The sequence below is a fragment of the Mirounga leonina genome, unplaced genomic scaffold, assembly GCF_011800145.1.
Source record: "Mirounga leonina isolate KUSES-001 unplaced genomic scaffold, KU_Mleo_1.0 Mir_115, whole genome shotgun sequence".
NCBI lineage: Eukaryota > Metazoa > Chordata > Mammalia > Carnivora > Phocidae > Mirounga > Mirounga leonina.
This window is the reverse complement of record NW_023270268.1, coordinates 338,948-353,540: the sequence shown is the minus strand read 5'-3', so window position 1 is coordinate 353,540 and position 14,593 is coordinate 338,948. Positions and strand designations below refer to the sequence as shown.

Below are 14,593 nucleotides of genomic sequence, written 5' to 3'. Positions count from 1 at the left end.
AAACACAAGAAAATACATTTCAGCCTTACATGAAAAGTGAAAAATTAAAAACTTTTATGTCCGTCAGTTTCAGAAACGTCAAATAAATTATGCTTCTTTACCTTCATTATATGGACTGGTATATATAACCGCTATAAAGAGTGGGTTGATCCATACATACAGACATGGAAGAGTCCCCAAGTTTAAGTAACAAAATCAAGTTCAAAGTAATATGTCTAGAACGATACTATTTATATATTAAAAGGAAACAATTCAAACTATAGGTGTGTATTTGTGTAAATAAATAGGGGTATATATCGTATGTAATGTACATACATAAGCCCATAGAAAAGGTCTAGAGCAGTCCTGTCCAAGAGAACTTTCTGTGATGATATAAATGTTCTGCATTTGCACTAATAGAGCAGGCACAAGCCCCATGTGACTGTTGAGCACTTGAAATGTTGTTTGCATGACCAGAAACTGAATTTTAATTTTGTTTAATTTTAATTAATTTAATTCTAAACCACCACATAGGGCTAGTAGCTACCATAGGAGATAGGGCAGGTCTAATAGTGTAGATACCTAACTGTTAATAGTGGTTATGTCTAGTAAAGATGTGAGGTTATATGCCTGTTAACAGGAGACTTTTATTTTTACTGTATGTATCTCTAATTTCATAGTGAGAATGTACTTATATAATAATGTTATAATTTTCAAAACCAATTAAAAATACTTTTTTAGGGGCGCCTGGGTGGCTCAGACGTTAGGCGTCTGCCTTCAGCTCAGGTCATGATCCCAGGGTCCTGGGATCGAGCCCCGCATTGGGCTCCCTGCTCCGCGGGAAGCCTGCTTCTCCCTCTCCCACTCCCCCTGCTTGTGTTCCCTCTCTCGCTATCTCTCTCTCTGTCAAATAAATAAATAAAATCTTTTTTAAAAAAAAAAATACTTTTTTAAAAAATGAAGAAAGAATCAGCATTCTGTAATGGAGAAAGTACTGGGCTTGGAGTCAACTCAGATTTAAGCCCTTGCTCTGCATTCTTCCTGACCTCCTTGAGCCAGATTTCTTCACATTTGCAGAGAGATAATAATCACACGGTTGGTGGGGTGTTGAGAAGTTACATAAATTCAGCTAGAACCATGCCTAACACCCAGCAATGAAGAGGGAAAAAGAAAACAGTAGATTTCCTGTTGAGGATGTAACAAGTTAGATTACTAACGTTAGCCCACTGACTACCCCAAATCAAAATCAGATGGTGAGGGCGCCTGGGTGGCTCAGTTGGTTAAGCGACTGCCTTCGGCTCAGGTCATGATCCTGGAGTCCCTGGATCGAGTCCCGCATCGGGCTCCCTGCTCGGCAGGGAGTCTGCTTCTCCCTCTGACCTTCCCCCTTCTCATGTGCTCTCTCTCATTCTCTCTCTCTCAAATAAATAAATAAAATCTTAAAAAAAAAAAAAAATCAGATGGTGAAGCACTAACTTTTAAACAATTAGGGAATTTCACATCCCTTCCAAAAATATTGAGTTACTAGGTAGTTGGGCGGACAAGTGTGAAGACAATCTCCTGTAATCACAGAAAACATTAGAGATGGGTTTGTGTCGCCCCTGAGACTAGACTGTCCGGCTGCTCCCGTCTGAACCACTGTCACAGTACAACCTCCCTGTCCCTCCTCTGCCCCTTTGAGTGCCAGAAACCGTCTTTCATGGACACTTGCTCAGAGGAGAGCTTTTCCATCTCTCAGACTGTCAAGACCAAATTTATGGGCAGCATTGGAAATATTCTGAATCCCCTCCTTGGGCTGGAATGGGTTTGGTCTCTGGTGCCAAACTAGACAGGGAACTGACTGAGGAAATCACGAAGGTAAAGATACTGTGGTATAGTTTTGGAGAAGGGAAGTAGTTCTCTGTTTACAGATTATTTGCCAGTAGGATAGATTTTAATCTGTAATCAAATGTTTTTAAAAGATTTTTATTTTATGTTGCATGAAAAAGTGTTTTTAAATAAAGCGAATAATCATCTGTATTAATTGGGGGAATTATATTCTCTAGGATTTCGAGCAGTCAAATTTACTTTGCACACCAGAGATCTGCTAAGCACAGTATTATATATTCTCAACTCCTGCAGTTTATCTATTGAACATATCCAAAGCTTGAATACTAATGTGCATTCCCAGCCTCTCAAGGAGGCTAAAAGGATGTCTGACAGGCCCATCAAGTGGGACAAATCTTATTACTACTTTACTGGATTCAAGGACCCTCATGAAGACCTCGAACAAGTCTCGAGAATGGAAACAACGTTAACGTATGTAAAAGTTCTTATTTAACTAAACTTATTTGTAGTTCATATTTAAAATGAAAGTCTAATCTTCCAGGAGAATTCTATCAATATAGTTAATCCAGTAACCATTATGAAAAAGATATTTCATGTTTCTTAAAGTTGCCAGAATACTTCCAACTGTATTTAATGTGTAGTCTTTTGATACCAAAATGCATGCAGGACATTGTTATAAGTTTTAAAAATTCTGCTCTTCAAGTTACCCCTAGTAAATGGAGAAAGGATATACCTAAGGTTATAAAAAAATATATATATTAGGCTTCTTCATGTGTTAAACATTTCCAATTTCTTCAGATAGCTCAGCAGTAATGTCCTTTGGTGTAATAGTCCATACATGATAAAAATGCATGGAGACAACATTTGAAAATATCATCTGGGGGGTTATAAAGTACAAGCTCTCAGCTATAAAATAAACTGGTCCTAGCGATGTAATAATGTACAGCCTGGGGACTGTGGTTAATAATACTGTATTATATATTTGAAAGTTGCTAAGAGAAAAGATCTTCTCAGTTTTCATCACAAGAAAAAAAATTTATATGTATGGTGATGGCTATTAACTAGGTTTACTATGGTGATCATTTTGTAATATATACCAATAATAAATCATTATGTTGTATACATGAAACTAATGTTATCTGTCAATTATATCTAAATTTAAAAAACATATCATCTGGAACATATTGAGAAAGAATAATTTTTAATTATAAAAACCATGTATGAAATATTTCTCTTTTATTTGTCCTGCTTATAAAGTCACCATTAATGTTTTTTCTGAGTAAGTCCTTTTTGGACTCCATAAAGACCAGCCATATTCTGTTCCTGTGGTTGTACCTAAAGAGTCTTACCAGAGGCTTCTCACTTAATTATAACATTGTAAATTATCCTTAATTATCTACTGGCAGAGCATTTACTTTGTAGATTACCTACACTACCTATACTAACTCAGGAATCCCTGCCCTTGTTATCTGTTAGATTCCAAATAAAGCTGCAGAGACAAGAAAGTAGCAGTCTGGTACAGAAAGGGAGACAAATGCCTGTCTGAAGGCATGTGTGTACATGTCTGTATGTGTAACTAGTGGGTAAATCACCTCCCTAAATATATGCATTTTAATTGTTCAAATTCTCTTTGTAAACAAAACCAAAATGAAAATGTGACTTTGGGAATGATAATTTAATGACAGACCAGAAGTAATGAAGATAGAAATAGATAAAAAGGGAATAGTCATGGTAAGATAGAAATTGATGATTTTAAAAAATGGTTTAGAAAAACAGAAGGTAATTACATGCAGAGGCTACGGTAGAAATTAAGTAGATTGCTGTGAGCCTGAGCAGCTCCAAGCCCGTTTGAGCCATTGTCGACCTTCTCCCAAACATAGATTTTGCCCACTTTGAAGGCACTCTCTGAGGGCTTATTCACAGTTTGTTTTATGTATGTTCTTCCCAGTAAGGATTCCAGGAGCTTTTATCATAAAAGTCAGAATGGCATCTGTATCAATTTCTTGTTTCAGTTATTAGTTTTTTTAATTTTGTAATTATTATAAAAATAATTATAAAATTGTTGAACCATTGGAGAGCTTTCAACTTATGAATTGAGTGACGCTGCCTCGTAAGATTTAGGGTACCTATAACGCAGCCAAATCTTGTTAGCCACCATGGTCATTTTGGCCATATGCAGTTCAGGTTTTTATTTTGATTCCTTTATTCTTTAATTTCATCTTCTATATATAGGTTGCAGAAGAGGAATCAGAAGGAGCATATGCTGAATTACAATGGTCACAAAGAGCATAAAAATTATAATTCTTCAAATTTACATCAAACTGATCTTCACTTGATTTATAAATTGTATTCACATGATCAAAATTTATTCTTGAAAGCATGTTAAGCTACTTCTAATATTTCAAGATACAATATTTTAAAAAGATAATAGCAATGTGATAAACTGAAGTCGTCTCTTACTGTTGTGAAATAAAACACAGAAATTGCGAAAATAAATCAGTAGGGATTTTTTTTTTTTTAGATAGAAGAATTACCACGTTATAAAAGCTCTGTCCAATCTGTTTTCATATTACATCTGGTAATTACATTTCTTTTTTAAAGTGGTAATTACATTCCAAGCCACATTTTAGGACATGCTATGTAATTCTGAATTTCTTAGCATATCGTGCTTTATCTTACTTCAAAATCACTTTACTGTATAACCATATAAAATGGATAAAATAAAATTTTTAATACCTCAGGAATTTTTTTTCTATACTGTAATAGAAGTTTGCCAGTCTCAAAAAAATTTAGGAAATGCCACTCCATGGACATGTTGTAGATTTTAATATGTCCATATTTTGGGTATATACTCTATCAAATAATATTATAACAAAATGGATTTTAATACATAATTTATGTTTGGAAGGAGCCAGTAGACTCCCTTTCTGTCTAAACAAATAATCCCATATGTAGTATCTTTCCCGGTGAAAAAACATGTCATTGAGCTATAGAAAGACCATTGAAATGCTCTTCTATCAGGCACTGAGATCCAGTAAATGTCAGACTTCTATGTTTTGCATTCAAATTTTGTTCAAGGAGTTATATTTCACTTTCACTGTTGAAGTTCTAAATCAATCTCTCTGTCCACAAAATGCCACATTGGACATTAGAACTATTTCTGTAGAACATTTGGAAATTTTAGTCATGATTTAACTTGTTATGCATTTATTTATTCTTCCCCTTTCTATAGGCTAAGTCAGTGTTTTTCACATTGCAAGTATAACACAACTTAGTGATTTGGAACCAGCAAAGTTGTTTTGCTTTTGCTTTCTTCTTTTTTTAAATTTTTTTAAATATATGTTTTCAGTAAGTTTAAGTAGTCTTTCTCAAAATACTTGTTTTAATTATGTAGAAACATACATGTATGTGCATGTGTGTATATACTGAGTACTATTTAAAATTTCTTAATGTGAAAAAAAAGATTTCTTCCTATGTATAGGTTGCCATCCAAGAAGTTTGAAAAGCTATTGGTGTAAATGCCATACTTTATTCCATGCAGTTTGAGGCCTAGGAGTTTGAAATTTATGCCATTTTAATTTTATTGCAATTTGGATTATGGCTCTCCTTTTCATCCTCTTAAATCCATGAAAAACTGAATTTCTCTGGAGTTACTGAAATTTTTTTTTTAGATTTTATTTATTTATTTGAGAGAGAGTGAGCAAGTGAGAGAGAGAGAGAGGGAACACAAGCAGGGGGAGCAGCAAGCAGAGGGAGAGGGAGAAGCAGACTCCCTGCTGAGCAGGGAGCCTGACATGGGGCTTGATCCCAGGACCCTGAAATCATGACCTGAGCTGAAGGCAGAAGCTTAACCACTGAGCCATCCAGGCGCCCCAGAGTTACTGAAATATTTTTATCTCAACCATGACCTGGGGCGCATGGGTGGCTCAGTCAAGCATCTGCCTTTGGCTCAGGGAGTCCTGCATTGGGCTCCCTGCTCATCAGGGAGTCTGCTTCTCCCTCTGCCCTGCAGCTCCTTGCCCCCACTCATGCTCTCTCTCAAATAAATAAATAAATCTTTTTAAAAATGCTCTAAAAAAAATACGTGTACTATATTTATCACTGTAAGTATAATGAAATCATTTTTGAAACCAAGGCAAGGTCTAACAAATAAATTAACCACCATGAAATAACCACTTCACACTCTAATAGAGTTATAATCAAAAAGAAAATCGCAAGTATTGGGAAGGATGTGGGAAAAAACAGATGTCTACATAAAAACTTGCTCATAGCAGCATTATTCATAATAGCCAAAAATGCCCCAGCAACTAATGAATGGATAAACAAAATGTGGTATATTCATACGATGAAATAGTATTTGGCCATAAAAACAAATGAAGTACTTATACATGTTACAGTATGGATGAACTTTGAGAACATTATGCTAAGAGAAAGAAGCAGTCACAGTGGACTACATATTGCATGAGTCCATCTATGTGAAATGTACAGAACTGACAAATCTGTGAGACAGGAAGAAGATTAGTGGTTGCTAAGAGCTAGTGGGGAGTATTGAAGTAACTGCTATTGGGTACATGATTTCTTATTAGAGTGATGCAAGTGTCCTAAAATTGTGTTGGTGATTGCACAACTCTGAGAACATACAAACCATAGATGACTTGTATGGTATATGTATTATATTTCAATAAAGCTTTTATTTTAATTTAATTAATTAATTATTTTTAATTTAAATTCCAGTTAACATACAGTGTATTATTTCAGGTGTAGAATTTAGTAATTCAGCACTTCCTTACAATACCTGGGGCTCATCACAAGTGCCCTCCTTAATCCCCATCACCTATTTCACCCATCCCCCCACTCCCCTCCCCTCTGGTAACCATCAATTTGTTCTCTATAGCTAAGAGTCCACTTCTTGGTTTTCATCTCTCTCATTTTCCCCCTATAATCATTTGTCTTGTTTCTTAAATTCCACATATGAATATCATGTGGTATTTGTCTTTCTCTGACTTATTTCACTTAGCATAATACTCTCTAGCTCCATTCATGTTTTGCAGATGGCAAGATTTCATTCTTTTTTTGTGGCTGGATAATATTCTGTCGTGTATATAATACATATACCACATCTTTATCCATTCATCAGTTGATGGGCATTTGGGCTCTTCCTGTAATTTGGCTATCCTTGATAATTCTGCTATAAACATTGGGGTACATGTATCCCTTTGAATCAGTATTTTTGTATTCTTTGGGTAAATATCTAGTAGTGCAATTGCTGGTTCATAGTAGGGTAGTTCTATTTTTAACTTTTTGAGGAACCTCCATACTGTTTCCAGAGTGGCTGCATCAGTTTGCATTCCTACAAACAGTGTAAGAGGGTTCCCCTTTCTCTGTATCCTCGCCAACACATGTTCTTTCTTGTGTTAGTTTTAGCCATTCTGACAGGTGTGAGGTGATAGCTCATTGTGGTTTTGATTGCAACGGTGAGTGATGTGGAGCATTTATTCATGTGTTTGTTGGCCATTTGGATGTCTTATTTGGAAAAATGTCTATTCGTGTCTTCTGTCCATGTTTTAACTGGACTATTTGTTTTTTAGGTGTTGAGTTTGATAAGCTCTTTATATATTTGGATACTAACCATTTATCAGATATGTCATTTGCACATATCTTCCATTCTGTAGGTTGCCTTTTAATTTTGTTGATTGTTTCCTTCACTGTGCAGAAGCTTTTTATCTTGATGAAGTCCCAATAGTTTATTTTTCCTTTTGTTTCCCTTGCCTCAGGAAACTTATCTAGTTAAGAAGTTGCTACAGCTGATGTCAAAGAAATTGCTGCCTGTGTTCTCCTCTAGGACTTTAACGGTTTCCTGTCTCACATTTAGGTCTTTCATCCATTTTGAACTTACGTTTGTTTAGGATGTAAGAAATTGGTCAAATTTCATTCTTGTACATGTTGCTGTCCAGTTTTCCCAACACCATTTGTTGAAGAGACTGTCTCTTTCCCATTGCATAGTCTTTCCTGCTTTACTGACGACTAATTGACCATATATTGTGGGCCCATTTCTGGGATTTCCATTCTGTTCCATTGAGCGATGTCTATTTTTGTGCCAGTACCATACTGTTCTGATCACTACAGCTTTGTAATATAACTTGAAGAAGTCTGGAATTTTAATGCCTCCCACTTTGCTTTTCTTTTTCCAGGTTGCTTTGGATATTTCAGGTCTTTTGTGGTTCCATACAAATTGTAGGATTGTTTGTTGTAGTTCTATGGTGAAAAATGCTGTTGGCATTTTGATAGAGATTGCATTAAATGTGTAGATTGCTTTGGGTTGTATAGACAATGTAACAATATTTGTTCTTCTAATCCATGGGCATGGAATGTTTTTCCATTTCTTCGTGTCTTCAGTTTCTTTCATCAGTGTTTTTTTTTAACTTTATTTTATTATGTTGTTAGTCCCATACAATATATCATTAGTTTTTGATGTAGGGATCCACAATTCATTGTTTTTGTATAGCACCCAGTGCTCCATGCAGTATGTGCACACCTTAATACCCATCACCGGGCTAACCCATCCCCTCACCTCCCCCACCCCCCTGCCCTCTGAAACCCTCAGTTTGTTTCTCAGAGTCCATACTCTCTCATGGTTCGTCTCTCCCTCCCAATTTCCCCCCCACCTTCATTTTCTCTTCCTTATCCTAATGTCCTCCATGCTATTCCTTATGTTCCACAAATAAGTGAAACCGTAATGATAATTGACTTTCTCTGCTTGACTTATTTCACTTAGCATAATCTCCTCCAGTCCCATCCATGTTGATGTAATTCATCCTTTCTGATGGCTGAGTAACATTCCATTGAATATATGAACCACATCTTCTTTATCCGTTCATCTGTTGAAGGGCATCTCGGCTCTTTCCACAGTTTGGCTATTGCGGACATTACTGCTATGAACATTGGGGTGCATATGGCTCTTCTTTTCACTACATTTGTGTCTTTGGGGTAAATACCCAGTAGTGCAATTGCTGGGTCATAGGGTAGCTCTATTTTTAATTTTTTGAGGCACCTCCACACTGTTTTCCAAAGTGGCTGTACCAACTTGCATTCCCACCAACAGTGTAAGAGGGTTCCCCTTTCTCCACAAGCTCTCCAACATTTGTTTCTTGCCTTGTCAATTTTTGCCATTCTGACGGGTGTAAGGTGGTATCTCAGTGTGGTTTTGATTTGGATTTCCCTGATGGCTAATGATGATGAACATTTTTTCATGTATCTGTAGCCATTTGTATGTCGTCTTTGGAGAAGTGTCTGTTCGTGTCTTCTGCCCATTTTTTGACATGATTATTTGGTTTTTGGGTGTTGAGTTTGAGAAGTTCATTATAGATCTTGGATACCAGCCCTTTATCTGTAGTGTTACTTGCAAATATCTTCTCGCATTCTGTGGGTTGCCTCTTTGTTTTGTTGACTGTTTCCTTTGCTGTGCAGAAGCTTTTTATCTTGATGAAGTCCCAAAAGTCAAAGGCCTGTGTTCTCCTCTAGGATTTTGATAGACTCCTGTCTCATATTGAGGTCTTTCATTCATTTTGAGCTTATCTTTGTGTATGGTGTTAGAGAATGGTCCAGTTTCATTCTTCTGTATGTAGCTGTTCAATTTTCCCAGCACCATTTATTGAAGAGACTGTGTATTTTTTCCTGCTTTGTTGAAGATTATTTGACTCTAGACTTGAGGATCCATATCTGGGCTCTCTATTCTGTTCCATTGGTCTGTATGTCTGTTTTTGTGCCAGTACCATGCTGTCTTGGTGATCACAGCTTTGTAATATAGCTTGAAATCGGGCAACGTGATGCCCCCAGCTTTGTTTTTCTTTTTCAACATTTCCTTGGCAATTAGGAGTCATTTCTGATTCCATACAAATTTTAGGATTGTTTGTTCCAGCACTTTGAAAAATGTCATTGGAATTTTGATCGGGATGGCATTGAAGGTATAGATTGCTCTGGGTAGCATAGCCATTTTAACAATGTTTATTCTTCCGATCCATGAGCATGGAATGTTTTTCCATCTTTTTGTGTCTTCTTCAATTTCTTTCATGAGTGTTCTGTAGTTCCTAGAGTATAGATCCTTAACCTCTTTGGTTAGGTTTATTCTGAGGTATGTTATGGTTTTTGGTGCTATTGTAAATGGAATTGTTTCTCTAATTTCTCTTTCTACAGTTGCATTGTTACTGTATAAGAAAGCCAACTGATTTCTGTGCATTGATTTTGTATCCTGCCACATTACTGAATTGCTGTATGAGGTCTAGTAATTTGGGGGTGGAGTCTTTTGGGTTTTCCACATAACGTATCATGTCATCTGTGAAGAGAGAGAGTTTGGCTTCTTCTTTGCCAATTTGAATACCTTTTATATCTTTTTGTTGTCTGATTGCTGTTGCTAGGACTTTTAGTACTATGTTGAACAATAGTGGTGAGAGTGGGCATCCTTGTCGTGTTCCTGATCTTAAGGAAAAGGCTCTCAGCTTTTCCCCATTGAGGGTGATATTCACTGTGGGTTTTTCTTAGATGGATTTTATGAACTTGAGGAATGTTCCCTCTATCCCTATACTCTGGAGAGTTTTAATCAGGAAAGGATGCTGTATTTTGTCAGATGCTTTTTCTGCGTCAATTAAGAGGACCATATGGTTCTTCTCCCTCCTCTTATTAATGTGTTCTATCACCTTGATTGATTTGTGAATGTTGAGTCACCTTTGCATCCCAGGGATAAATCCCACTTGGTCGTGGTGGATGATCCGTTTAGTGTATTGTTGGATCCTGTTAGCTAGGATTTTGTTGAGAATTTTGGAATCCATACCCATCAGGGATGTCAGTCTGGATCCTCCTTTTGGATGGGGTCTTTGCCTGGTTTGGGGATTAAGGTAATGCTGGCCTCATGGAATGAGTCTGGAAGCTTTCCCTCTTGTTTCTATTTTTTGAAACAGCTTCAGGAGAATAGGTATTATTTCTTCTTTGAAGAAGAAATACCTGGTATATTCCCAGGTAGAATTCCCCAGGGAATCCATCAGGTTCTGGACTCTGTTTTTTTGGGAGGTTTTTGATCACTGCTTCAATCTTGTTACTGGTTTTTGGCCTATTCAGGTTGTCAATTTCTTCCTGTTTCAGTCTTGAGAGTTTATAGGTTTCCAGGAAGGCATCCATTTCTTCCAGGTTGTTCAATTTATTGGCATATAGTTGTTGATAGTAATTTCTAATAATTGTTTCTATTTCCTTGGTGTTAGTCGTGATCTCTCCCCTTTCATTCATAATTTTATTAATTTGGGTCTTTTCTTTTGGATAAGTCTGACCAGTGGTTTATCGATCTTAATTAATTCTTTCAAAGAACCGGCTTCTAGTTTCGTTGATCTGATCTACTGTGTTTCTGGTTTCTAATTCATTTGTCTCTGCTCTAATCTTAATTATCTGTCTTCTAATGCGTGGCTTAGGCATCATTTGTTACTTTTTCTCTAGTTCTTTAAGGTGTAAAGTTAGTTGGTGAATTTGGGATTTTTCTATTTTTTTGGGGTGAGGCTTGGGTAGTTATATATTTCCCCCTTAGGACCACCTTTGCAGTATCCCATAAATTTTGGATCGATGTGTTTTAATTCTCACTGGTTTCCATGAATTAAGTTCTTTGATTTCCTGGTTGACCCAAACATTCTTGAGCAGAGTGGTCTTTAGCTTCCAAGTGTTTGAATTTCTTCCAAATTTTTTCTTGTGATTGAGTTCCAGCTTTAAAGCATTATGGTCTGAGAATATGCAGGGAATAATCTCAATCTTTTGGTATCGGTTGAGACCTGATATGTGACCCAGTATGTGCTCAATTCTGGAGAAAGTTCCATGTGCGCTCGAGAAGAATGAGTATTCTGTTGTCTTAGGGTGGAATGTTCTGTATATACCTATGAGGTCCATCTGGTCCAGTGTATCATTCAAAGCTCTTGTGTCTTTGTTGATTTTCTGCTTAGAACTGAGGTCTAGTTCCAGTAGAACTGAGGTCTAGCTGAGAGTGGAGTATTGAGGTCTCCTACAATTAACGTATTGTCACCAATATGACTCTATTTTGGTTAACAGTTGGCTTATGTAGATGGCTGCTCCCATGTTGGGGGCATAGATATTTACAATTGTTAGATCTTCTTGTTGGATAGACCCTTTAAGAATGATATAGTGTCCTTCTGTGTCTCTAACTGCAGCCTTTAGTTTAAAATCTAATTTGTCTGATATAAGAATTGCTACCCCAGCTTTCTTTTGAGGTCCGCTGGCATGGAAGATGGATCTCCATCCCTTCACTTTCAGTCTGGATGTATCTTTAGGTTCAAAATGAGTCTCTTGTAGACAGCATATGGATGGGTCCTGTCTTTTTATCCAATCTGCAACCCTGTGCCATTTTATGGGAGCATTTAGGCCATTCACATTGAGAGTGATTATTGAAGGATATGAATTAATTGTCATCATGTTGCCTGTGAAGACGTTTTTATAGATTCTCCCTGTAAATTTCTGTTCTATATCACTCTTGAGATTTTTCCGCTTTTATAGAATCCCCCCCCCTTAATATTTCTTGCAGGGCTGCCTTAGTGGTCACATATTCTTTGTTTCTGCCAGTCTTAGAAGGTCTGCATCTCTCCATCCATTCTAAATGACAGCCTTGCAGGATAAAGTATTCTCGGCTGCATGTTCTTCTTGTTTAGTACCTTGAATATGTCTTGCCAGGCTTTCTGGCTTGCCAGGTCTCTGTGGACAGGTCTGACATTATTCTGATGTTCCTCCCTCTGTACATAAGGAATCTCTTCCCCCTAACTGCCCTTAAGAGGGTTTCCCTGGTTCTAAGATTTGCGAGTTTTACTATTACATGCTGGGGTGTTGGCCTGTTTTCCTTGATCTTGGGAGGGGTCCTCTCTGCCTCTGAGACACGAATGTTTGTTTCATTCCCCACATTAGGGAAGTTCTCAGCTATGATTTGCTTAAATATATCTTCTAGTCTTCTTTCTCCACCCCCTCAGGGATCCCAATAATTCCACATTGGAATGTTTCATGGTGTCACTTATTTCTCTGATTCTATTTTCATGGATTTTAAGTTGTGTTTCCCTGGCCGCCTCTTTCCCTTCTTGTCTATTAATTGGTCTTCTAGATCACTAATTCGTTCTTCTGCCTCATTTGCCCTAGCTATTAGATTATCTAGATTAGATTGTATCTCATTGATAGCATTTTTAAATTCTGCCAATTCAGCTTTCATTTCTGCCCTTAGAGACTCTGTGTTGCCATTAATTGATTTCTCCCTTCTAGCTATTGTCTTCACAATTGCTAGCCTGAATTCCGTCTCCGACATCTTGGTTATATCTGCATCCATTTGTAAATCTGTGGCATAAGTCATAGTCTCTTGAGTCTTTCCTATTTTGGGGGTTCCTCCTCCTAGTCATTCTGTTGGTGGGTGGTTGAGGGAATGTATAGAGTCCAAATTATTGACCACAACCCAAGCAAGATGCACCTGTTTTCTAGGGACCTTAGGGTTGCTGGCCTCTTGTTTTCCCAGCCTGTCTTCTGGGAGAGGGGCTTGCTGTGCTGTTACTCAGGCAACCCTGTTTGGGCAGAGTTGCCCTGCCCCCTGTGGTGGGGGATGGGCTCAGTGAAAACCTGTTTTGGGGGGGCTTTTGTTCTCTGGCGGCTTTCCCTGGTGGCTTTCCGCGTCTCTTCCGAGAGTCAGAGCAGAAGAGACCGTTTCCAACCCTCTGCCTCAGAGCAGAGAGATCGCAGTCTGTTCTTCAGTGAGCTCTCCAGGCCACACTATCCCCGTTTCTGTCTGTGCTGCTATAAACTGCAGCATCCTGGGTTGTGCGCCCCTCAGCTGCGCTCCCAGTCCTACCTCCAGGTTGGGGCACGTCTCTGCCCTTTGTGCTTCTAAAACCTCCAGCCACCCTCAGTTCCTACACACGGCCCCTCTGCTCCGGGTTTCCATTTGGGGGGCTGCCCTGGAGTCCTTTCCCTGCCGCTACTGGTCTGCAAGTCTGTGCCCCATCTGCAGCGCGCAAGGCTGTCACTCACTGGCGGTGTAGGATCCCCACGGCCTGGCTCCTTCCCACTGCCATTTATCCTCCAATATCTACCCGCGGAATCACAACTTCCCGCTTCGTACCTTGAAACCAACCCCTTGCGATATTCTGTTTGTAGAGATCCAGATCTATCTTCTTACATCTCAGGCTGTTTTCATGGGTGCTCAGAGTGGTCTGGTAGATATTCAGCTCAATTCCGGGGACCGGTTGGAATAGGGTCCCCTACTCCTCCGCCATCTTTCTCTTTCATCAGTGTTTTATAGTTTCCAGAGTATAGGTCTTTCACCTCTTTGGTTAGGTTTATTTCTAGGTATCTTACGGTTTGTGGTGCATTAATAAAGCTTTAAAAAAAAAAACAACTATTACTACTCTTTTTAAAAATGTATCAGTGTGGGACACCTTCCTAACTCATTCGGTTAACCGTCTGCCTTTGGCTCAGGTCATGATCCCAGGATGCTGGGATCGAGTCCCACATTGGGCTTCTTGCTCAGCTGGGAACCTGCTTCTCCCTCTCCTGCTGCTCCCCCTGCTTGTGCTCTTTCTCTCTCTGACAAATAAATAGATAAAATCTTAAATACACACACACACACACACATATATGTATGTATATATATCAGTGATTACTAAGTACTATTTGGATGATTTTATTTTTGATAAATTTTTATAAATAAGAAATTTAACATTTCTTAAAGTTCTTGAAAGTATGGTTTAACTGTATTTTATTATAAAATGAC

General features: G+C 38.1%; 1 protein-coding gene across 3 annotated transcripts in view; it reads left to right on the top strand.

Annotated features, from left to right (window-relative positions):
* TCAIM (T cell activation inhibitor, mitochondrial) overlaps positions 1–14,593 on the top strand; it is a 58,256-nt gene that overhangs the window by 25,224 nt on the left and 18,439 nt on the right. For all 3 annotated transcript variants that reach the window (XM_034991153.1, XM_034991144.1, XM_034991160.1), the window contains exon 5: positions 2,025–2,277. In XM_034991153.1, coding sequence (XP_034847044.1) covers positions 2,025–2,277 — 253 coding nt within the window. The remainder of the gene's footprint in view (positions 1–2,024; positions 2,278–14,593) is intronic.